Source organism: Oryzias latipes, chromosome 5, assembly GCF_053564925.1.
Source record: "Oryzias latipes strain Hd-rR chromosome 5, Olatipes_Hd-rR_3.1".
In the NCBI taxonomy this organism is placed as follows: Eukaryota; Metazoa; Chordata; class Actinopteri; order Beloniformes; family Adrianichthyidae; genus Oryzias; species Oryzias latipes.
This window is the reverse complement of record NC_136241.1, coordinates 29231910-29254169: the sequence shown is the minus strand read 5'-3', so window position 1 is coordinate 29254169 and position 22260 is coordinate 29231910. Positions and strand designations below refer to the sequence as shown.

The following is a 22260-nucleotide window of genomic DNA, read 5'->3' as shown; positions in this document are numbered from 1 at the left end:
TCAAATGACAGGCTTATTTTAATTGTGCCAAGTCGAAATAGGAATTTCTGAGTATACAATTGCAGTTGAACGCACCACGTGGAGGCGTGGCTTGTGCTTGAATCTCCAGCGGGGAAACAGTCAATGGAGGAAACAGACAAGACAATTAATGAAGATTTGTTTGTATTAGTTATCCCAACTCGCCTACGTGTTGATGCAGTCCAAATGAAGTATGATGGATAGGATTGGTAGTTTTTGGTGAAATCAAACAGAGTTACAAAGTAATTTAAAATCTCCGTTCGGTGAGTTTTAAGCCTTTTGATAAGGCTAACAGCTAGTTTGTTAGCTTAGCTTTTAGCCTTATTATTTTGCTGACCAGTTTCACAAATTGCAGTTCTCAAAAGACGGAACCTCATGATCACACGTAGTTGAAGTGTGAATAAGAGTGTAATGCTCTGTTTAAGGATTTGTTTACCCGAATGCAGATCTTTATTGTTAGCTTAAAGTCAGCGTGTGCCTAGTTGACAGGATGCCTATACGAGCATCTTGCACAATTTGCTCGGATCTCTTCGATCACTCCAGAGATGTCGCCGCCATTCACTGCGGACACACTTTCCATTATGAATGGTAACTTCATAACCGGTTGTTTATAAACAGCAACTGTTATAAAGTTAATGATTTGAAACTATATCCCTGCTTCTCTCCTTCTCTCTCTGCAGTGTTCTTAAGTGGTTTCAGACGGCGCCCACGAAAACCTGTCCACAGTGCAGGAAACAGGTACATTTAAAGCCCCGTACATCACTGATTGCTTTCCAATCAGAAAAAAATGCATGTCAATTGTCTTGATTTATATGTTTAGGTCAGCACCAGACACATCATCTGCAAGCTGTTCTTTAACATTGGTGGAGAGGAAGAGAGCACATTAGACCCAGAGAGCCTTGAGGTATCAAACTGTAGCCCCCCCCCCCAAAAAAAAAAACCTGATTCCTGCTGCGTCTATATCATCAAGTCATATGAAAAGGAATCTATCTGAAGGAATATGCTTTTTTTTTCTCCTTGCAGAATGAACTTGGTCGAGTGAGAGCCCTTCTAAGCTCCAAAGGTAATAAACCAGGTGACCCTGATCCAGAAAAGCCTGGACGGCTACGGGGTGGTTTGTGATCTGTTTGATCATTTTTGTAGAGCAAGACTGGCGGGACAAACAAAAAGCGATGGACATCTTAAAAGACACCGTGGACAGGCAGAAACGAGACCTGGACAACATGCGGAAAGAGATCCGGGATAAGGATATGCTGTGTTCAGCTCTCAAAGTAAGTATTCATCTCAGCTGTTTTATCTCATGGCCACGCACTGATTCGATCTGTAACTGTGATGGGATGTTTTGGTCTCTAACAGAAACAGATGACGTATATGGAAATGCAGCAAAATGAAGTTCAGGCTGCAAAGGAGGAGGCCCGGAGGCTGAGAACCAAGTTAAAAACCTTTGAGAGGTATCTGTAGATCAATGAGTTCGACCACTTTTAAAAACAAATGTAGGCGATTAATAACATGGCAAAAATAAGTAAAAAAAATATTAACAATGGTACTCACAAAACATTCTCAAAAAACTGTTAAATATAGGAGAGCAGCAACAAAGATATGGACATAAACAATAAACCAAAGAATCATTTATGACTTTGTTGTGTTTTTTTGCTTTTTGAAGTAGTAATTTAAATCCTGATTACCAGTATATCTTTTACATTTTTCTTTATTTGATAGTTCCTATTTAAATAAAATGATGCTTTTGTTTTAAACATGTAAAACATATGACGTTTTATTTTTAATTCTAAAATGTGTGTATCCTCTCTTGTGGGAAACAGAAGTGAGTTTAGGCCAAATAAAGATTTCAGTGGAGCATCAGTCAGATTTTCAGAAACACGTTGCAACTACTGTGGCTTTAATTAATTTTATCACTTAATAATTGATTTGATCCTGTTTTTTTTTTTTTAATCTAGGCAGATCTTTTATGTGCAAAACTGAACATCGGTACTTTTGGTTTGATGGCACTGGGATTGACCTTGTGAAACATCTAATTTAGTTTGTGTGAAAAGTCCTAATAAACACTGTTTACAAAAATGATCATTGATCTTAATAAAAGTTGGTAGATAATTTAGGCTGATAAGTGATTTTCATAATCCTCAGCATAGATTTTACTTTATTTTTATGTATTTTTGTGCAAAAGTGCAGCAAAGTGATTTATTTCCTGTGTTTCCAGCTTGGATGTGTTGTTGCAGGGCCAGAGGGCAGAGGTGGAGTCCATGATCACCGACATGGGCGTCAGCCAGTCAGCAGTGGAGCAGCTCTCCATTTATTGCATCTCTTTGAAAAAGTAAGCGCTGGAGGGATTTCTTTTGCTTGGTACTTGCTTAAATTTCCTTAACATTTTTTAAAAAAACCATCACATTAGCATTTGTTAGAACTGCTGCGTGTTTTGCTGCTTTGATATCAGCTCAGTTTAACAGTAGATGAAGCTGAACAGAAATGCATGCGACACATTTACACTGGCCTCCATAGAGAAAATACTTTCACTGTGGAGCAACAAAGTAACCCTAAATGTCATCTTCTTTTATCAGCTTTAAAATTTTTATGAAGCTAAAAAAACTTAATGAGAAAAAAAACGGTATCACATTCCCTGTTTTTAAAAATAAAGAAAGGTTTTGGTTGTCGGGAGCTAATTTGGCTGAAGCCCAAACTGGTTTTGACGTTGCAACTGTTTATTTTATTTCAATTCTTTTGTCAATAACCTTATAGCTACATTGTGCTTTTAAATTGTAAAAAAATAAATATGTTTTTAAAGTTGGTATTAAAGCCCCTTTGGTCTCTAATGGTGGTAAAATATTATTACCTGAGGAATTTACATAAAGACTCATCTGACAAGAGACATGAAATGTTGAGAAATGGGTTTCAGTATCTCCTCTAGTTAATATCTGTAAAATATTTATAATTACATTCTTTTGGATTTCCTTTACAGGGAGTATGATAACCTTAAAGGGAGCCTAAAGTCTTCCAATGACATGTGTGAGAAACTGAAGAGAGAAGTGCTCTCCTCTAACAACAAGGTTCAGCAGATTACATTTCTTATATAATCTGTCACATTATATGCGCTTCTTTTGGTCTATTTGTTTTTATGTCATTTTTAGCTGCAGAAAACTTCACTGGAGTTACATCAGACCAAGGAAGATGTAACATCTTTGCAGGCAGATCTGGCAAATGCCGACAAAGAGATTTCTGTAAGGAAAAATCAGCAAAGACGTCTGCTTTCCTAAACATCAGAGTCTTTCAGCTTTGATTTGAGTTTTCCTTCTGCACAGAGTCTGAAGAAAAAAGTGGACTTTCTGCAGAAGACCCTGAGCACCCCCACCAGGACAAATGAAACCCTCAGCAGGCTGGTCTTTGAGAGGTGTGTCCTTCTTCAGCTTTGTTGAAAAAAACATCGCTGCTTGGCATGAACATTTATTGTTCCTGCGCCTCAGTCCAGCTCCAGTGAATCTAAAGGAGCCTCGCTTCCACCAGCCGCCCGATGGAGATGACGTGGATCTCAACATTACCTATGACATCAGCACCCCAGAGCACATGGTCAAGAGGTCAAAGCAGGTTACAGCAAAGAGGATGAGTCTTGACCCACCTTTGTGAGTTATTCTGAGGGAAAATGCTTCACCTTTCCTGATTCAGGAACCTAAAGGGTTTGAAAATGCTTTTTTTCACAGAACTTCTTTTGCCAGACCCTACAATAAATCTGCAGCAAAGAGCAAGGTGATCCATCCTAGTCTGTTACAGATTTAAACATTCTTTACTTTATTGTGAATTTTACACTGATATATATATGAGTCTTCTTCAGACTTGTGATGAAGATCCAGCCATGGATCCGTTCCTAAGGAACTCCCTGCTTTTCCGAAAGAAGACCTTTGGTAGCATGTTGGACCCTCATCAGAAACCAGGAGCAGTACGTACAAAATATTGCTAAATTCAGGTTTCTTATGTTATTGTTGGTGGGAAAAAATGTTTTGGTTTGTTTCAGGTCAGAACGGGTTATGATGGACTCGGTGGCAGAACTAAATTCTTCCAGCCTGTATCCTTTCCTCTTCAAATATGTGTTCGTATTTGTGCTTTGAATGATCCAGGCTTGTTTTTGTTTCGGTTCTGAAGTGTGAGAATTTTAACTGATCCACTTGTTTGCATTCAAGCTGCTGCATATTTCAAGTTTTAACCTCTAAAAATGGTTCTTCTGGACTGAGAGAGCTCAGGAGGCTGCAAAATACAAAAGTCCAGCATTTGTATTTGACATGATCTGCAGAAGCAATAAAAAAACTCATCAGTCAGTCTGACGACTCAAAAACAGCATCAATTTGATGCCTCAAGCACGGCAAAAGCACACTAATCTCAATCAACTTGACAACACAATTCCTGCATCTTTGTGAAAACAACATTGATGCACTGAAAAGTTCACAACACTGAAGTTGGCTTCTGATTTACAGCGTCTATGAACAGTAAAGGGACATTTTTATGTTAGTGTTTTATTCTCTGTAGGAGGTTCAGAGATTTGTTTGAGCTTTTTTAGTGAAGCAGTTCTCAAGTTTTACACTTTTTCCCCTTAAACCTCCACTTAACTCGTTAAGCATGAATCTGAATTCGACTTGAGCTTCTGCACTTCTCACTGTTTCCAGTTTGTTTCTTGTTGAATTATCAGAGTTTTGGTTTCAAGTGGTTTTAAAGTGCTCATGCTGTCAAAATGTTAGTTTGTTTTCTACACATTCTAAAACTCAGAAACCTTAAAACAAGCTGTTTTTAACATCTCTGCTCAAAAAAGGATAAAATAATTTCAACTTCACGTTTCAGCAAAATCTGTTTTAACAAGCAGACCAAGCAGAGATTCTTCAATCTATAAACTTAAAAATAACACAAAAAAATGTTGAAAATGTAAAAATTAAATATAAAATGGGCATTTATTTTTTAACGATTCATGCTAAATGCGATAAAAAACATTTGGAAGAATTTATAATTTGATTATAATACATTTATATTAAAATATACATCATTTTTGTTGTCCTACATTTATAACCGGTTTAAAGAGCATCATTGTAGAAAAAGTGCAAACTATAAACCAGAGTGCAGAGAAATATTTTATCGTTTATTTTAAAGTCCCCTACTTCAAAATATAAATGAACAGAGACCACGCCCACTCTGACTGAAAACCTTTGAGTTTCCCTCTTGGGGATAATTTAGGTCTAAAGAACCAAAGGTTTGACAGAAGTGTGTCGGTACCTTTCCTCATAATATGAAGCTGAAATGTAACAGAAGTTCTGTGCAAATTGAAATGCCTCCAAAAGAGAAATTGTGGTAATATAACATACATTTCCTGTAAACAAAGGATATGTATCCCCGCTTTTGCACATTATATTCAATTAGTTTTTTGTTAAATATGGGTATCCTGATTTTTAAATAAACATAAGAAAGCAGAAAAAAAGTCAAAACACGGTTCTAGTTTTATTAAACCACTTTGAAGTTTTCTCTTTACAAGTTAAACATATGTGGATAACTGGAAGTGTTGAGCCAGTTATGTAACCAAACATGATCGTTATTACTCACAAATGAAGGATTAAGTGTTTAGTCTGGGAACTAATGATTGATTGAAGGTTTGCATGGGAAAAAAACTGATTATACAAATATTTTCATACTTACTGATGAAGTTCAGCCTTTTCTTATTTTTTTATAAAATGGTTTACGGTGTTATGAGTGGCAGGAAGTCTGATAATGTGATCATTTAAAATGCATCAGCAAAAAAATTCCTTAACCAGTTCCTTCCTTCCAGTCTGTGCTATCGGAGATTCGACCACTAAATAAGGCCAAGAGGAAAAAGGTGAGCCGCCCCACTCCAAAGATGACCCCCTGCCTGACTCTGGACAGCTTCCTGGAGTAAATCCTCACAGTTGCTGGAAGCCTTCAAAGATGCATGACTGTCGCTTTGGTTCACAGAGTTGGTTTTGCAACCGTTGTGCCACCTTTCCCCTTTAACTTATAAGAAAGTCTCCTTCGCTCTATGCGATAAATGCTTCCTTTCAGGTGAAATTGCCGAATCAGACGAGCATCCTTTTTTTTTATGTCTTTATGTATGTTTAGCTGCAGAAACTGACTCGACAAGCGTCTGGGTTAGATCTTTGTTTCATAGTTTTGTGAAAGTTTGTGTTTTATTAGTTAAAACCTACTTGCATAATTCTTTAGCATATTTTCTTTAAATTATGTCATCAACAATGAATCATTACCTGCTTAATGTTAACTAACCCACACGACTTTGTACTTTTTCTTTTAACTGTTCTGTCAGTTATAAGCCAGTCAAATAATAAAATGTTTTTTTTATTAAGGTTTGTGTCCAGTTTACAGAACTCACTAAGCTAATCTGTCCTCTAGAGGGCAGTAAAGATTTTTTTTTTTATATAGACTGTGAACTCAAACAAATTGGTGAAACCTGAGTTTTGTAAAAATAATCAAGTAAAACATACAGCTGATAATAAGCTGATAGAATTTGTTTCTTCCTTTTTGGTTATCAGACTCATTTTAATATTTCCAAAACAAGAATGGCACAAAAATAAAAAGCTCCCATGCATGAAGATAAAAGCAGCCCGACGTTTGGCATGTACTAGCCATACAAACTGACCCTCTGACAATAAGGGGAAATGCCAAACATTGTTTTCCACATTAGTGACAAGTGGCTGGGGATTGCAAGTGCCTCCTGTTGAACCTTGTGTTTGAAGAGCAACTACTTTCCTGTGCAACGAGAAGTCACAACACCCAGTAGAAACAATACTTAACGCATTCATAGTTACATAAAACATAGAATCCATGCAGTGGTTTTTATGCTGGTGAACAGAATTTTTCCTCAGCACCGAGGCTGTTCATTTCCAGCCTGTTTGGTTCTTCGGTCAGCTTTATGTGTGCATCCAGAAGAGTTAAAGTGGGGGGAAAAAAACCTCCATCAGCATCAACATTGCTGATGTTTTAGTGCATCATTTAAAAGTCAATAAACTGATCAGGTAAATACAAAGAGTTGGAGCCATGTTTCCTGATCACTGAGACCTGTCTGGCTCCATCTTGGACTCTCCGTTCTGTTTGTCGTTGGACTTCTGGGAGAGGCGCGTGGACACGGTGGCCGCCGTAACCACCGCCTTGAAGCTGCGCTTCCTCTTCTGGACGTTCTGCTCTGGGTGGAAGATGATCACGTACACCTTGGGGATGTAAAGCATGCCCAGGGACACAGTGGCGCTCAAGCTCATGGACACCGTCAGGGTGGTGGTCTGGATGAACATCTGCACCAGAACAGAGTCGGGTTATGAAGCCCTCGGTCCAAACACACAGACCTGATTAATGATTCATCCTCTGACAGTCAGAGGAGACTCTATTTATGGAACTCGACCACCCCTCTTCACTGGCGTTTCTCTTAGTGCAACAATTATCAGAAACTACACGAGGCTGCACGTGCTATAAATAAGACATTGATGTTATAAATAAGTTACTAACATCACTCGGCTGCAGAACGCAGCAGAACACGCGGCTGGAATATGTTGGCATCACGAAGGATGGGTCATGAGCCTCACGTCTGCAAAAGCAGGCGATTTGGAAGTGCGTGCAGCCATGTGACCCAATGATGCACCTCACAGGTAGAGCTCCTCCTGCACAACACTGGGACGTAACAGCACTTTCACAAGCCACACAAAATTCACTGCTTCTATTGAGCTATTTCTCTAAGTGATCATTAATGAAATGGGATAACCATAATTGGTCTTTGAGGGCTTCCTTTTGCCCGTGAGCTCATCTGACCTTCTTTCTCTCCTCCTCCATTTCCATTCCAGAAGGTTAAAAAAGACTTTAAAAGCACCCCAGGCTTTAATTGTTTCAGCCCGACTGAATCATAAAGCAGCTCTGTATTAGTCAAAGCTTATCTGTATTTTTCATATATTGCCCTTGCAGCCCCCTACTTTGTGACAGAAGAAACAGCCCACAAGCCAAGAGAAACTCTGAGTACAGTGAGGCAGGATGTGCTCAGAGTAGCGCAGGAGCAAAATGTGATTTGACAGGCAGCAAACCCACTTTTCACATCTGTGGGATTTCTTTCCTCACTCTGTGTTTGCCTAGCTTAGTGTGGCTTTCATAATTTGATTTATTTTACTATTTAATGGACTCTGGAATAAAAAAAGATCTAGATGGTAAAGAGGAAAGAACACAGTAGAGTTTGTCATTTAATTCAACATTGCAATTTAACCAAACTCATAAAAACACTGTTATTACTAAATAAAATTCATCTATGAAAACAGACACTTTCTTCAATTTTTTTTTTTTTAAAGCTTAAAAACTGGTGTTAAAACGACAAACAGGCTTTCTTAATAAAAGGCAGGTTCATAATATTTGTATTAGTTTGCAGATAGTTAAACTTTTTGTTGTTGGTATTTTTGTTGGTATTTGTTGGTGTTTGTTGTTCAGACATAGAAAGTGGGACAAAAAAGGCTTTATCAAAGAATCACCTATATGCCAACCAGTTTTTTCCATCCTACTTTAATGATGGGATGAAGCCTAAATACAAAAGTCAACCTGATGCTAAAAAAAATTAAATGTTATATTGTACTGTAATGAAAAAAAAAATTAAATTAATGGGATTTTTTTAAACATGAAAACGTTTTTACGTTTAAAATCTAAAAAGGTAAAATATTTAACAGAAGTGGAGAAACAGTTTGACATAAATCTCCTGTGTTATAAAAGCAGCAAAGCATTTCTTTGCAATAAAAGTATTAGTAATTGTTGGCTTTTGCCATCATGAAGTATTTTATTGCCTCCATGTCAAAAATCAGCTGCACATATTGTATGTAGTTTTGTCTCTTCGTAAACTAGACTTTTTCAGAACACTTGTTCACATTTCTGCCACAGTAATATAATCAATATAATCTGAGCAAGTCCTATTTTTCTCGTGCAGAGAGAGTCCCATATTGGTATGTCTGTGGACTCAATCGTGGTCCTGTCATTTGTGTTCCCAAAGATTATCTTTTGATGTGTTGTAAAGCGTTCCCAATGGTCTTTTAACTATGATTATGCTGTTTTTAGCCAAAACAAAAAACCCTGTTCTGTTTTCTAGGACATAGTTTCTGCAGAGCTTCAGAAGTGTGTTAGAAATTTACCTGTGAGTTGTGGACGGGGACTGTGGGTGCAGAGCAACCCCGCCCTCCCTTTCCCCCACCTGGAGTGGGGAGGTTGTGGCCTGCAGACTGTAGCACCTACGTCACAAATATGCTCTATTTCAAATAGCATTTTTTTCGTCTGCTCCCGATTCACAATAATTAGAATGAAGTAGTAAAATACATCTTAAATATGTCCTCCATCAACAGAAAAATGCCACAAAAACATGTTAAAAACACAATTTTTATCTAAATGGGTCTTCAACCACAGTACTGTGCATGCGTGGCTCAAATCTTGAGGGATTGGCCTTTTTTAAAAGATCCACTGCAATAACACTTGTGTTTTTGGTGTTTTTAACATGTTCTTGTGGCATTTTTCTGATGATGGGGACATATACAAAGAAAAATAACCTTAAAATTAATTTTCTTAGTATTTCTTCATTCAAATAGCTGTGAATCAGTAGCAGATAATAAAATGCTATTTGAAATAGAGCGTATTTTTGACGTCGGTGCTGCAGTCTGTCTGCTGGCCACAAGATCCCTGCTCCATTCTGATGCATCCATTGCAGACAAAAAGATACAGCTTCACTTTCCTCATCCACGCTGACATGTGGCTCAGAACTATACAGCTGGAAAGCTCCAGTATTGCTCACTATTTTTGTTGCACGGGTATTGTCATGTTGAGGTTGTAAGGGGCTAAAAGGAGCGGGAGAGCATGTAAACCGATGGATGATGGGAAATGGGGGGGTGTTCTTACTCTGTACCTACAGTTCTGCCCACAACTCAGAGGTGAATTTCTAATATCCTGCTACCACTCTGTGGGAACTATGTCCTAGAAAAAAAAGGATACAGGCTTTTGGCTAAAACAGGCATCATCGTAATAAAAATACAGCTGGGAATACTTTTACTATAGCTACAAAGAGGATCAGAGTCCGACTTTAAAGGTTTCTAGGATTTCCGCCCTTATCTCCTTAAAGTGAAGTAGATAGCAGAGCAGCCAGCAGAAATACTGGATTGATTTCTTACCTTCTCTGTGGATTGTGAAGTGCCAAAGAAGATGGGCACAAAGGCGAGCCAGATGATGCAGGTGGTGTACATGGTGAAGCCGATGGGCTTAGCTTCATTGAAGGTCTCGGGAACTCCTCTGCTCTTTATAGCGTACACAGTGCATGTGACCATCAGCAGGATACTGTAGCTCAGACAATATATGAGGGACAGGTCGGACATGTCGCACTTGAGGATTCCGCGGGCAAACTCTGGGTTTGGAGGTTTCAGCTCCTCATAGTCGATGTTAGTGTGAGGAGGCACCACACCGAACCAGACGAACACTCCCAGTACCTGCAGAGGAAGCAGCTTTAGGCTACATTTGGAAGTGTTTGAAGAAGGTGATGCAGGAATCCCTAAAAATACCTGAACTGAGATGAGTATGAAGGTGATGATCAGCTGAGAGGTGGGGCTGATGAACTTGGGGGGTGTGACTGACTTCTTGCCCTGTTCAAAGATCCGGTAGATCCGGTTTGTCTTGGTGAGCATGGCAGAGTAGCTGATGCACATGCCAAGTCCTAACAGCAGCCTGCGGAAGGCGCACACCGCTACGCTGGGCTCTGCAATCATGAGGAAGGTGATGAGGTAGATGAGGAAGATGCCTGTCAACAACACATAGCTGAGCTCTCTTCCGGAGGCCCGAACGATGGGGGTGTCGTTGAAGCGGATAAAGGTGCCGATGACTCCTGTTGTGGCAAAGATGCCCAGGATGGCTAGGAAGACGGGGATGATGGCCCAAGGAGAACTCCACTCCAGTTTGATGATGGGTGTTGGCCTGCATCCTGTGCGGTTCTTTAGGGGTCTCATGTCAAACGGGCACATGTCACAGGTGAATTCATCCAGTTGGTACTGGTAGCCATCACAGAGCTCACAGTGCCAGCAGCAGGGAACCCCCTTCACCATCTTCTTCCTCTCCCCGGGCTCACACGGGAAGCTGCACACTGACTCTGGGATCTTCCGTTCCCCTCCTGACCACTGCATTTCTTCCACCTGGAAATGGTCCAAATATGCAAACATCATCTGACTGTGTTGTAATGACCTAAAGCTCCTACATGGATGGGCTGCAAGGACAAACCACAAGCAGGGTCTGTGTGAAGCAGTGTTCTTGTGTGAATCACAAGTACTTACGCAAGTGATTTTTAATGGTGTAAAAAACCTGGACAACAGATGTTCTCCCAAAATGGCAAAGTCATCCTAAGTGTTTTGAATCTGTCTGACGCTGTTCTCATTTTTGTATTTATGAGTTAGAAAGACCAACAAAAAACTATTCAAAACTATTCAAACAACAGGTTTGTGGTTTACATCTTTTAGCTCCCAACCTGGCAACCAAAGTGTACCACATCTTCCCTATCAACCTGAATAATTATTTACTGAAAGAGAATGTATGTAAAAAGCAGCACTGCACTTTGATACACATCATAAAAAAGGATGTTTAAAAGGGGTTGAATTACAAAATCAGAACAATAATATTATCAAATAGGACTTTATGTAATATTTCTCCTTTCTAATACTCTGAGGAGATATATTAATGTTAATAACAATAATAATAAATAATAATAAAAAACTTTATTTAGGACTAAAAAACTAAAAAAGGAACTGAAAGTGTTGGTTAAATTTTGAATATGTCATTTTAAAGTTCAAAAATGTTGACAAGTTTGGCTGTCATTCCTTGTCATTGTTGTAGAAAGACACATTTCGGTTTATGTTCTAAGAATAATAGTTTTAATGGTTTTAGATGTCATGAGGATTTAATAAGATGACCCATATAATAACATGATAGTCTTATTTTCTTCATATTTTGTTCTAAAATTAGTCATTTCCATTAGTTACACTAAGTTTTGTCACTGTAAACCAAAATGTATTACAACTATGTACATAAAAAATACAAACTATTTCCTTAGAACTAGCAAAAAGATACTTATTATTTGACTGTATTGCATTTAATTTTAAGTAATTCTATACAAAACTTTTTTAGCTTATTTTTCCCTTTCTGAATGATTGTGTGGAAATCCTTGCATCCAGATTTTGAAATCTTATTACAAAAAATCTTGTTAAGTAAAAATGATTTGCTGCATGGATAGAATTGGTGTTCTTTTCCGATTTCTCATTTGACTTGTGTTTTTGAAAACCTCAACTGCAGAAAAGAAACCAAGAAATATTTCCTTTTGAGAGATTTTTGCCCCTATAATCAGTTTTTTTTTAACTAAGCAGGGAAGAAAAGATTTCTCATGATGTGAATATTTACATTGAGTCGAAGATGGTTTGTCCATTGGCCGATGACTTTGTAGCCAGGGTTGCTGATGTTGGACATTTGGTACTGGAAGATGTCATAGCGACCAGGAGCGTCTCCATTTTCGTTGAACATCACTCCAGTTCCTGCGCTGCCTGTTTAGTGGAGAGAAATTCTTAACCAGCAGCTAACAAACGAAAATTGAGACAGAAGAAACGAGGAATTCAAGCCGTCTGAGCTCTCAGAGAGCACCCACACACTGTTGAATGCAGCCTGTATTGCTTACTTCAGTCTTGTGCAGTCATGTGAAAGCTGAGTGCAGGATGCTCTTTAGTGAAGGCTCAGGTCTTTCAGTGCACTCTGCTCTATAGCACTAACATGATTGAATGTTCCTCTCAGGACCCTGCAGGCACTCTATCAAAAAACTGTCTTCCATACAAGGTCCAGCAAGAGGAGAGCGGTAAAGGGGATGCTTTCATGGAACACTTTCTTTTTCTTTTTCCGAACGGTGACTTTTTTCTGCAAGATGGGGATGAAAAGCTGGAGTGTTGTATTTGGAGAAAGGCAAGGGGGCAGCCTGAGGGAGGGGTCGTGCTTTCAAAAAAATGTGCTGTTTTCCACCGCTTGGTACATTAGCAAAAACATCTCAAAGCTTACATCTTTAAACTGCCTGCACTTCCTTTTTTTCAACCAAAACATATGCAGTGACAAAAATCTCAGCCTCTTTTTTTTCCCTCTTTCTTCAAAGCTGCCTTTGTAAGAAGAAATGATGCATCTTAAAGATGAATAAAGACTAAAGGGCAGTTGAACCTCACCGTTAAAGTTTACAGAGTGAATGTACTGGAGGAGCATGCGTCCCTCTACGGGGTCCATCTTCTCGCAGACGCCTGTAGAGCTGGGACAGAGATCCAGGTGCATGTTGTGCAAGGCGTGGGCCATGGCATACACCGCGTCGATCACAAACTGCACTTTTCCTTCCTGTTCGTACTGAGAATCCCGACTGATTCTTTCCTCGCCTGCCACAAAAACATCACACACGGACACGATTAAAAGGTGGGACCACAGTCAGGTCATTTTAAGGAATGCAGCTTTCTCACCTGTACACTTTCTCCTGCCAGGGTCATACTTTATGCCAGGGCGAGTTAGTTTGCACTTGAAGTCATCCTCCCAGAATTCAGCAAACCAGATGTTTCTCCTGTTGTTTTCCAGTGATCTGGAAGTGAAGTACTGGTCGAATCCTGAAGCGTTTGTGATTTGTTTTATGTTTTTTTTTTTTGTGTGTGGGAGAAATAAAAACATCAAAAGCTAAAATTTAGAAAAAGATTCTTTCAAAGGCAAAAGCATCACAAGATCTACCTGTCTTACATCCAACATGCATCTCTGAGGAATTGTAGCCAAATCTTAAATTCAGTTCACACTCCTACCATCAATAGAGGCTCTTTTAGGCAGAATAGTGACAGCTCCCTCAGCAACCTCTTCCTGGTTTTCAATGGGGGAGCTTTTGGCCCCCCAGCTGTCAGATCCCACAAACAGGAAGTGTCCAGTCAGGTTGGCCTTTTTTGCAGCTTGCAACACCCGTCTGTAATGACATGAGCTGGTCACCACGCTGACTGAGTATCAACTGAGATCAAACAAAACGGATTTCCAGATTTCTATTTTCAAATTTCAGTCACAGGAAAGTCCACTCACTTGATGTCATCCTCGTTGGCGAAGATGATGACCCCACGAGCGTTGGAAGTTTCCATGAGTCTCTTGATGACCTTCTCAAACTCTCCTGGCCTGGGTTCTCTGGGGATCCTAATAGACTGGGCAATGCATAGTCCCCCTTTGGCAAAACATGGCAAATAAGTTTGCATCATCCATGGTGGTGTTAGGTCATTGTAATCTAAAACAGAGAGTTAATTATCTCTGCTCAGCAATCGAAAGACACATTCTGTGGCGTGTCGTGACTAAAAGCTTTGCTGCACATTGGAAGGTCCTGGACTGTGTAATGTGATGATTAAAAATTTAAAACTAAGAGTGTGGAGTTCCATGAAGGGATCTGAGACTCGTGCTAACATGTCATTGTTCAGCAGATGCACTGTTGTAGGTCTTAAACTGGCATGCAAATGTTTGTGCCGCAGCACTGAACACAGGCTTGCATGATTTGTTTTGTTTTGTTTTTGTCAGAAATCACTACACCTGCGGTGGCAGTTTTGCAGTTGAACTCATGAGCACAACTGTAACTTTGTTAAAAACTTTGGAACAACTGCTGAGGTTCTGCACGTTCTGCCGATAGAATGGCAATTTGGTTGAGTAACCTTTTCACTCCTCCAGATTTTTCCATTCTTCCAAAATGTTTCAAACCAAGCCCATTCAGATCCAAAAACATACACATTTTAGCAGCTTGGTTCGACAGGAAAGAAGAGTTTTGGATGAAAAACCTGTGAAAATCATCATAAAAACTTTAGATAAAAATCCTAAAACTCGATTGATGAATGAAAAGGCTTTCTGTGAAATACTTGGTCAGTGTGATGTTAGGAGACTTCTTTGTTTTTGGTTTGTTTGATCCATTCATAAAATGTTTCAAAGCTCCAGAAAGGAGACATCTGTTTTTGAATTTCCTAAATTTGCAGCAGGGTGTTTTGTTTGTTTCAGATTTTTCTGGGTGTTTACTTTGTCAAGCTGTTTCTTTTGTGTTTTATTGTATATGGATATCAGATGTGGGTGGTTGTGGCAAGTAAAATTTAAAATTGTTTTGCATTAAACTTGGTTGACAACAGCACAGCAAGAACTGAAAGAAGGTAATTGTTTTTTTGCATAAGGCTTAAGGCATAAGGTTTTGACTGTTAAAGGTAATAACTTAATTCGGAAAATACTTTTCTCTTTGTCTTGTGAAAAAAATTCATTCAATTTTGTCAAGTATGCTAAAAAGTCAAATCAACATCTTAAAGACCCACTCCAATGAAAGTTGTGTTGTTGATGTTTTATCATGTTCTTATAGCATTTTTCTCAAGATAGAGGACATATTTAATGAAAATTAATAATTAATTAGTAAAATTGCATTTCTGCATTTTTATTTTTTCTTAAAATCATTGAAAATTAGGAGCAGATAAAAAAATTACATTTGAAAAAGCCTGTAGCAGTGAAGTGCTACAGTTGGCAAGCCAAAGCTTCTTGCTCTGCTCCATTCTGGTGCATCCACTTGCAGATTAGATAGATTAGATTCATCATGTACATCTTCGTTTTCCTCGTCTGAGCTGATATCTGGCCCAAAACTGTACGGCTGGAATGCTCAAATATTAGCTCGGGTCTTAAAAGGTTAAACTAAATCTGGGCCTTTTCCTTTAATCCAACTGTGGTTTTGGGACCGTTCACCTCATTAGGCTTCATGACTGGAGACCACACATGTCTGCAAAATGTACCTGTGTTGGCAGTCACAGATGTATTAGTTTCAGTGACATTTAATCAGAACTGTAGTCACATCACTGAAGCTTTTAAACCTATATGATGATTTTCCCTTTGATCTTTGAGTATTAAAGGATTGCTCATTCCCATTTCAGCCTTTTAATGAGCAGGAACGGTACAGCTTGATGAGTAATCCCTCATTGTTGCTGCAGTGAATTTACATTAGTCCAACCTGCTTCTCTGGATATCTGCAGAAAGGCGTCCACGCCGCTCTCGCCGTAGTTTCCCTCTGAGGCCAGAGTGGAGACATAGTTCCAGCCCATGGCTTTGACGATGTCCACCATGGCCTGGGCCTGGTAGGAGTCGGGAGGAACCACTCTGGAGAAGAACTCATAGCGGCTGTTGTCGCTGAGCTCCGGGGCAGTCGAGGCGTAGCTGATCTGTGGGATCTGAGGAAGCGAAAGGGTCAGCGGTGACGGAGGGGGTCGAAAACAAGAATGCCACTGATTATTAGGCCAATACGTAAATCAGAAGGTGAAAGGACTGACAAGCAGAGGCAGTGAGGCATGTCTAAAGATGATGCACCACTTACTCACAGAGCGCCTTCACCTCCTGAACAGAGAAACACAGACAGAACAAACTTCCTCTGTAAAAGCTTTTGTTTGGAGTAAAAAAGGACGAGGATATTAATTTACTAATGTGCTACTTTTTTAATGACACAGTTATGTCTCTATTCTGAACCTGCCAATACCAGTGCCCCAGTGTGGCTTAACATCAGCCCTCTCCAGGGGATGATGAGGTTAAGGTAAACACAAGGGGTGGAAAAGGGAGAAGGAGAGAGGAGCGAGAACCATTTCACAGATTATCTGGAAGGATTATAGGGGTTTTAAGCAAATTATGTTAAGCACAGAGGAGACAGAGATCGAGAGACTAGAAAAAGGTTAGCAGTTCTCAGCTGTAAGCCATACAATATTTTTCATTCTGGTGGCCACATGTAGCTGAAAATTGCGTCCCTGTCATCAACTTTATTTCTTACGGCAGGTGCTAGCAACTGGAAGGAGTCCACTGTTGGAGATGCAAACGTTTGCACACAAACTTGTAAAGAACAATGCATAATCTTCTAAATTAATCCCGCAATCTGCAAAAATCAAGGAGCTGTATCAAAAACAGTGCTGTTCTTGACAGTTCGCCTGAACTGAGCTGTTGTAGTTTCATTTGCGATTTGCACCAAACTCCCATTTAGATGGAGGTTTTGACGGCAAATACACTAATAAGATGACAAATGTTCGATGTCCGAAATGCTGAAACCTGTCACCAAACTGAGAGCAAAATTCTCAATGTATAGCGCACATGAGGCAATCTGCAGTTAAGGGAAATGCACATATGGACGATGGGAGCAAGAACGTCATTTAGCTAAATCTACCCTCCCCAGGTCATAAGTTTCTCTTATCCCAGAAGCGACATCATCCTGCCGTCCTGATGCTCTATTTTCAGCCCCGGTCTCCAAACTGCTGAGAGGAGCTTAGTGGAGGCTGTGATGCATAATTCTGTAGTTAACATCTGCCTTGTTTGCAAGCTGCCTCTTCTTGATTCTTAACTCACCAAAGGAGCATTGCAACAAGTCACATTTGAAAAAGTTTCATTTTGAACTATCAAGTTTCCAGATTTGGTCGGACAAGTTGGAAGGAATTAGCAATCATTGCTGTGGTGTACACGAGTGTAATTTCCAATCCTTCTCAGAGAGCAGTGAATTGAACAAAATAAACCAAACACATGATGCGGCTTAGCCTGCGGAGGCCATTGATGAGAATAGATCCACACGTGTCATTGTTCCTCAGCAGCAGATGAGCAGCAGGATGATGAATAAAGTCCCTCAATGGGTTTTTATGACAAACATTTAAAGGTATGATATATTAATAATTAAGGCAGGCGAGCAAGGCAAAGTCTTAACTAAAAACAATCATCTCAAATGTTTAAACCATTGTTTTCTAATTTTAAATTCTTTAGCTTGATCTCAGGGCATATGTTCCATAACACTAAGCCATCAGAATAGCCAATATCTTTATCCTCAGATCCTCTCTTTTGTTTCTCTGTCAGCTTTCTTCAGGGGGTTCATACATATTTTTGCCTGGTCACTGATAAAAGTCTTACCGCAAAGAGCCGGAGAACATTGGCGACCATAATGGATACGGAGCTCCCTGACGCCCCGATCACTCCGACTACCCTCTCAGGCTTGGGGATGATGGGGGGCTCTCCGTTTGAGCAGCGCACGTCTGAGTTGTCCTTCTGAATGAGGGCTTGGACAAAGGTGAGTGACTGCTCCAGGGCGTAGGTGTCCCTGGAGCAGGTGTCTAGGATCCTGGCACCAAGAGTGATGTTGGGCAGCAGGTCGGGGTCACTGTTGATCTGGTCCAGGGCGTACAGCATGGCCTCCAGTCTGTGGATCCCCTTTTCTCTCTTGATCTCGCCACAAGGAACCCCAGCAGGCCCTCGAGAGTGAACGGGGAAGAGCCCGCCCAGGGTGATGTCTCCTTCAATTTTGATGGACTGAGGCTGGATGCCCTGTTGGGCTTCGGAGACAGAACTGATGCCAACTAAAAGAACCCAGACGAGCTGAAGCCATGACCGGTATATCAATGGCACACCGAGCCTGAGGGATAAAGGGCAAGAAAGCGCCTCTGGTGACATGATGATGTCCAGCAGAGATTCTGCCATCTCCAGGCCACTGCCTCTACCTTTGACACCTGAAAAAGCAGAGACAGGCTGCTAACACAACTTCCTTTTTGTTGTTTTCTGTGTCTGTGCTTAAGTTATACAATATTTGCAGATGTTAAACTCCAAATGTTCCCATTTAAAAGCCGGAGGAATGCTTTGCCTTTCCTTTGTTACTGTTTTTTTGTCCTCAAAATCCCTGAAACGTCGTCTCTTTAAATATTTAGAGGCAGCAGAACACATTCATGGTTATACAAAAAACAGTAGGAGTTTAGATGTGTGTCAATTCTGCACTATAGCTTGTGTTCTTATAATTCTGAATAAACGTGGAGTTATGTTAAAAATAGCTCAAATGTATAGGTTTTTAAAGTATTTTGTATGTGTGAACAATTTATCCCAGCTGAGCTGTGGTGCATTCTCCCTCCTTTTTACTGCAGTAAGATAGCAGAAAACACCAGAATTTAGACTCTTTCATGTTTTGTTTTTTAATCTAAAAGTTATTTTAACATGACTTAGGTAGCAGCAGTTTGTGAGCATTCTGTGATAAAAGAAATCTGTGGCCAAAAAAAAGACTTAAGTGGCAGCAATATGGATTAGAGTTGACTCCGCCCACCTTAAAAATTAATGTTATGACCATCATTTTATTTGAGATGTAAGGTTGGATTTTGTTGTGTTCAAAAAGGTCGTTATGTTTGCTGTTGTGTTTTTTTGCTTCTGTTCATACTGAGCTACAACCATCTATTACTTGGTGAATGTCACCAAGCACGTCTTAAAAATATAAAGGTTTAGATGACCTTTATACTTTTAAATCTGAGCAATTTCTCACCAAATCTGAATAAGGCTATTCCAGAGCCGGAGAACTGGAACTCCAGGCACTCCAGCCTCCTCCCAAAGTCCACAGACATGCTTCATAGATTACTCTAAAGTGTACCTAGGTGTGCATGCATGAGTGATTGTGCGCCCTGCGCCAGACCAGGGTGTACGCCGCCTTTGCCAAACAGTAGCCAGGACCAAGAAAATGGATGGATGGATGGATGGATGGATGGATGGATGGATGGATGGATGGATGGATGGATGGATGGATGGATGCTTCTCTCTGCAGGTAATGCAGATAATAGCTTGTGCATCTGTTACCTCAAGATTAGATTACTTACATTCTATCAGGTTCAACTACAATACTGCTGACAAAGTTCTAAAGAAAACTGGTTAAAAAACAATCCTATTTTACACATTTTATCTTCTCTTCATTGGTTCTGTGTTTAAAGCGTAATACATTTCAAACTTTTTTTATTAACATGACATGAAAGAGCTCCATCTTATATAAATGAACTCCTAGTTCCATATTTTCCAGTGAGAGGAATTTTATAAATATATTCATAAAATGTCTAAAACTAAAGAGGAAAGTGCCCTGCAGTGGATTGAGGAACTGTCACCCCACAGTAGGTGGTTGGCCCCGGCCTGCATCCCCGTGACCCTACAGCACTAAGAACTTTGAGAGAAAAAAGCAATGACTAAAAAGGGAAGCCAGTGCCTTCAGCTATTTAAACACATTTTTATGCTGGACTTAAAATCTTCCTTTTTGAAAAAACAAACTGTGGAGGTCAGTCTTGTGACTCTGCCAAACCATCAGTGGCGGTTTTCTGTAAAGACTCTCGTTCATTCAATCAGAATGGTTCCAAAGCACAAACATTTTCTTTTTTAAAGTACACCTCGACTCAGTTATTAGTTGAACACTCTATTCAAGAAGCTTTCTCATTTCTAAAATAAACTTTTAAGAGAACAGTTTTTTATGTATTCATTGTGTTTTTCTAATTATACAAATTACAAAAAATAAATTCCACCCAGTTTAATTCCTAATTGAGAAAGCCTATTGGATATTCAACTTAATCACAGTCCAGAAGGACTTTTTAAAAACATTTTCTGTCATTAATTGAGCTGCTATAGGTTTACATCTCAAACAGCTTTGTCTTCATGTTCTTACTTTAGACATGTAGATTTCTTTGTCATCCATGACTGTAAATGTATTTTTTTAAGGCAGTAACTTGCACGTTTTTTTTTTTTTTGTTTTTTTTTTCTGGTAGCAGATGTTCCAGTGTGTCGTCTTTCCTCTCAGATTCCAACCAATAACTGCAGGCAGGTAGCCATACTCACATTTGAGGTGCCTTGCTTTGCATTTTTTTGGAAGAAGTTTGCCTCTCTGCAGTCATCATCTTTTTACTCAGCAATTACACTCCAAACTCCTAAATTAAATCTGTTCATCACTTGTTTATTCACAAATATCATTAAGATACAATTATTACAATATTGGAATTATTTGGGCTTACTCAGATTATAACAATTGTACATTTTTGCAAGAAATTTGGCTATAAAAATGTAAAAGATTTTACTTTTTTGGCGAAGCATTTTGAGACAATTTTTTTCAATTGTTTTCAATAAAATTTGAAAAAGTTTAAAAAATTGCAGCTTTTATGTGTTTTTGGCTAACTTATAAAGCCAAGGCTGCCGGAAAAATATCTGACAAATCCCCCCCCCAAAAAAAGGAGTTTTCAGACATCTTGCAGGGATGAGACAGGGTGAACGCTGGAAGCTTTTACCATGCCGAGCTGAGAGCAGGGGATGGAAAACACTATTAATTTTGCAAAACAAAAAACATCACGTAAACTGTCGCAGTACTTCATGCTCCAAAAGCTGGAGCGGGTTAATATTATCTGCAGACAGAACCACTTATAAGTCCAGGTTTCCATCCAGCTGTTGGAAAATATGTAATAAACGGCAAAAATATTTCCTGTTCAATTTTCACTTTGTTAAAATTCATGCCTCATCTTTGAAAGGCTGTTATTTTGTTAAGGACAGAAAATGAGAGAGAACAAAAGCTGCACAACTGTTGCAGACGTGATCCCTTTAAAGCCAACCTGTTTGAAGTCTTACCTGCCCATTCTTCATGGATGGCTCTGGTTTTCACCCCCTCGTCTCAGGAGCTCCTGTAAGTGCGTCCCCAATCATTGTCCTGAAGGTCTGCATTTATCTGAGGTCAAGCTCTTTTTTTTTTCAAGTGAAAGTAAATCTTCAGTCATCCCAGAGAGTCTCCTGTCCAGTATCGGAAATAAGCTGAACTCTGTACAAACAATGGTTTTGTGCAAAAGATAAAGAAAAGTCTGATGTCTAAAGACAAAATGCAAAGAAAGGGCTTTGGGCTCTCTGGGTTTTGTGGCAGATCCAGGGAGAAGAGAAACATTACAGCAGTGAGATTCCACAAATCACTGTCAAATCCCTTAAAAGCTCTCCCTCTCTGTGGCTCCTTCTCATCTGTCCCCTCCCTCCCCGGGTCTGCCTCTCTCTGGTGAACCCTTGCTCGCTCTCTCAGCGCACTAATGGCCTCAGATTGGGATTATCATGCAGGCGTCTGTGAAGAAAGGTGGACCAGCCCGTCCTCTTTTTTTTTTTTTTAATACAGCTGAAGCAAATGCTGAACGACTCCGCTCTGTCACTTTGAGAGATTAGAGAAGCAGCTATTTAATTCTTCCCTCCCTCCACCATAAACACACCAAACTCACTCTTACAATCCCGTCAACACGGACACAATGGCGGAGAAAATCAACAAACAAAACAGAATTCTGTAACACACCAGCTAAAAGTATCCGATTTCCTGCGTGACGTTAAACGCAGCTCTCAGATCGGCTTGCCGCTCATCCTTCATTTATAAGCTTGAAT

The 22260-nt window shown here is 39.7% G+C and overlaps 2 protein-coding genes across 2 annotated transcripts; one reads left to right on the top strand and one right to left on the bottom strand.

Annotated features, from left to right (window-relative positions):
- Positions 1-68: 68 nt before the first annotated feature.
- Positions 69-6376, top strand: traip (TRAF-interacting protein). The gene is made up of 15 exons (XM_004069098.5): positions 69-606; positions 699-756; positions 839-922; positions 1042-1081; positions 1162-1289; positions 1375-1469; positions 2234-2347; positions 2990-3077; positions 3159-3248; positions 3330-3418; positions 3492-3647; positions 3726-3771; positions 3857-3961; positions 4037-4087; positions 5828-6376. The coding sequence occupies exons 1-15, from the start codon at positions 509-511 to the stop codon at positions 5933-5935; spliced, it is 1350 nt and encodes a 449-aa protein (XP_004069146.1). The 5' UTR covers positions 69-508; the 3' UTR covers positions 5936-6376.
- grm6b (glutamate receptor, metabotropic 6b) lies at positions 5491-21841 on the bottom strand. The gene is made up of 11 exons (XM_011475423.4): positions 21478-21841; positions 17989-18581; positions 16070-16286; positions 14140-14275; positions 13875-14029; positions 13548-13688; positions 13266-13466; positions 12466-12605; positions 10587-11210; positions 10203-10514; positions 5491-7319 (listed from the first exon to the last, which is right to left on the bottom strand). Exons 2-11 carry the CDS (start codon positions 18550-18552, stop codon positions 7080-7082), a joined length of 2730 nt encoding a protein of 909 aa, XP_011473725.1. The 5' UTR covers positions 18553-18581; positions 21478-21841; the 3' UTR covers positions 5491-7079.
- Between the last annotated feature and the right edge of the window lie 419 nt (positions 21842-22260).

Coding starts and splice junctions, on each gene's coding strand:
- traip (XM_004069098.5), top strand. CDS start 509: ATGCCTATACGAGCATCTTGCACAATTTGCTCGGATCTCTTCGATCAC. Junction 3,249..3,329: donor ATGCCGACAAAGAGATTTCT/GTAAGGAAAAAT, acceptor CCTTCTGCACAG/AGTCTGAAGAAAAAAGTGGA. Junction 4,088..5,827: donor GAACTAAATTCTTCCAGCCT/GTATCCTTTCCT, acceptor CCTTCCTTCCAG/TCTGTGCTATCGGAGATTCG.
- grm6b (XM_011475423.4), bottom strand. CDS start 18,552: ATGGCAGAATCTCTGCTGGACATCATCATGTCACCAGAGGCGCTTTCT. Junction 13,689..13,874: donor TAAAAGAGCCTCTATTGATG/GTAGGAGTGTGA, acceptor CAAACGCTTCAG/GATTCGACCAGTACTTCACT. Junction 10,515..10,586: donor TCATACTCATCTCAGTTCAG/GTATTTTTAGGG, acceptor CTTCCTCTGCAG/GTACTGGGAGTGTTCGTCTG.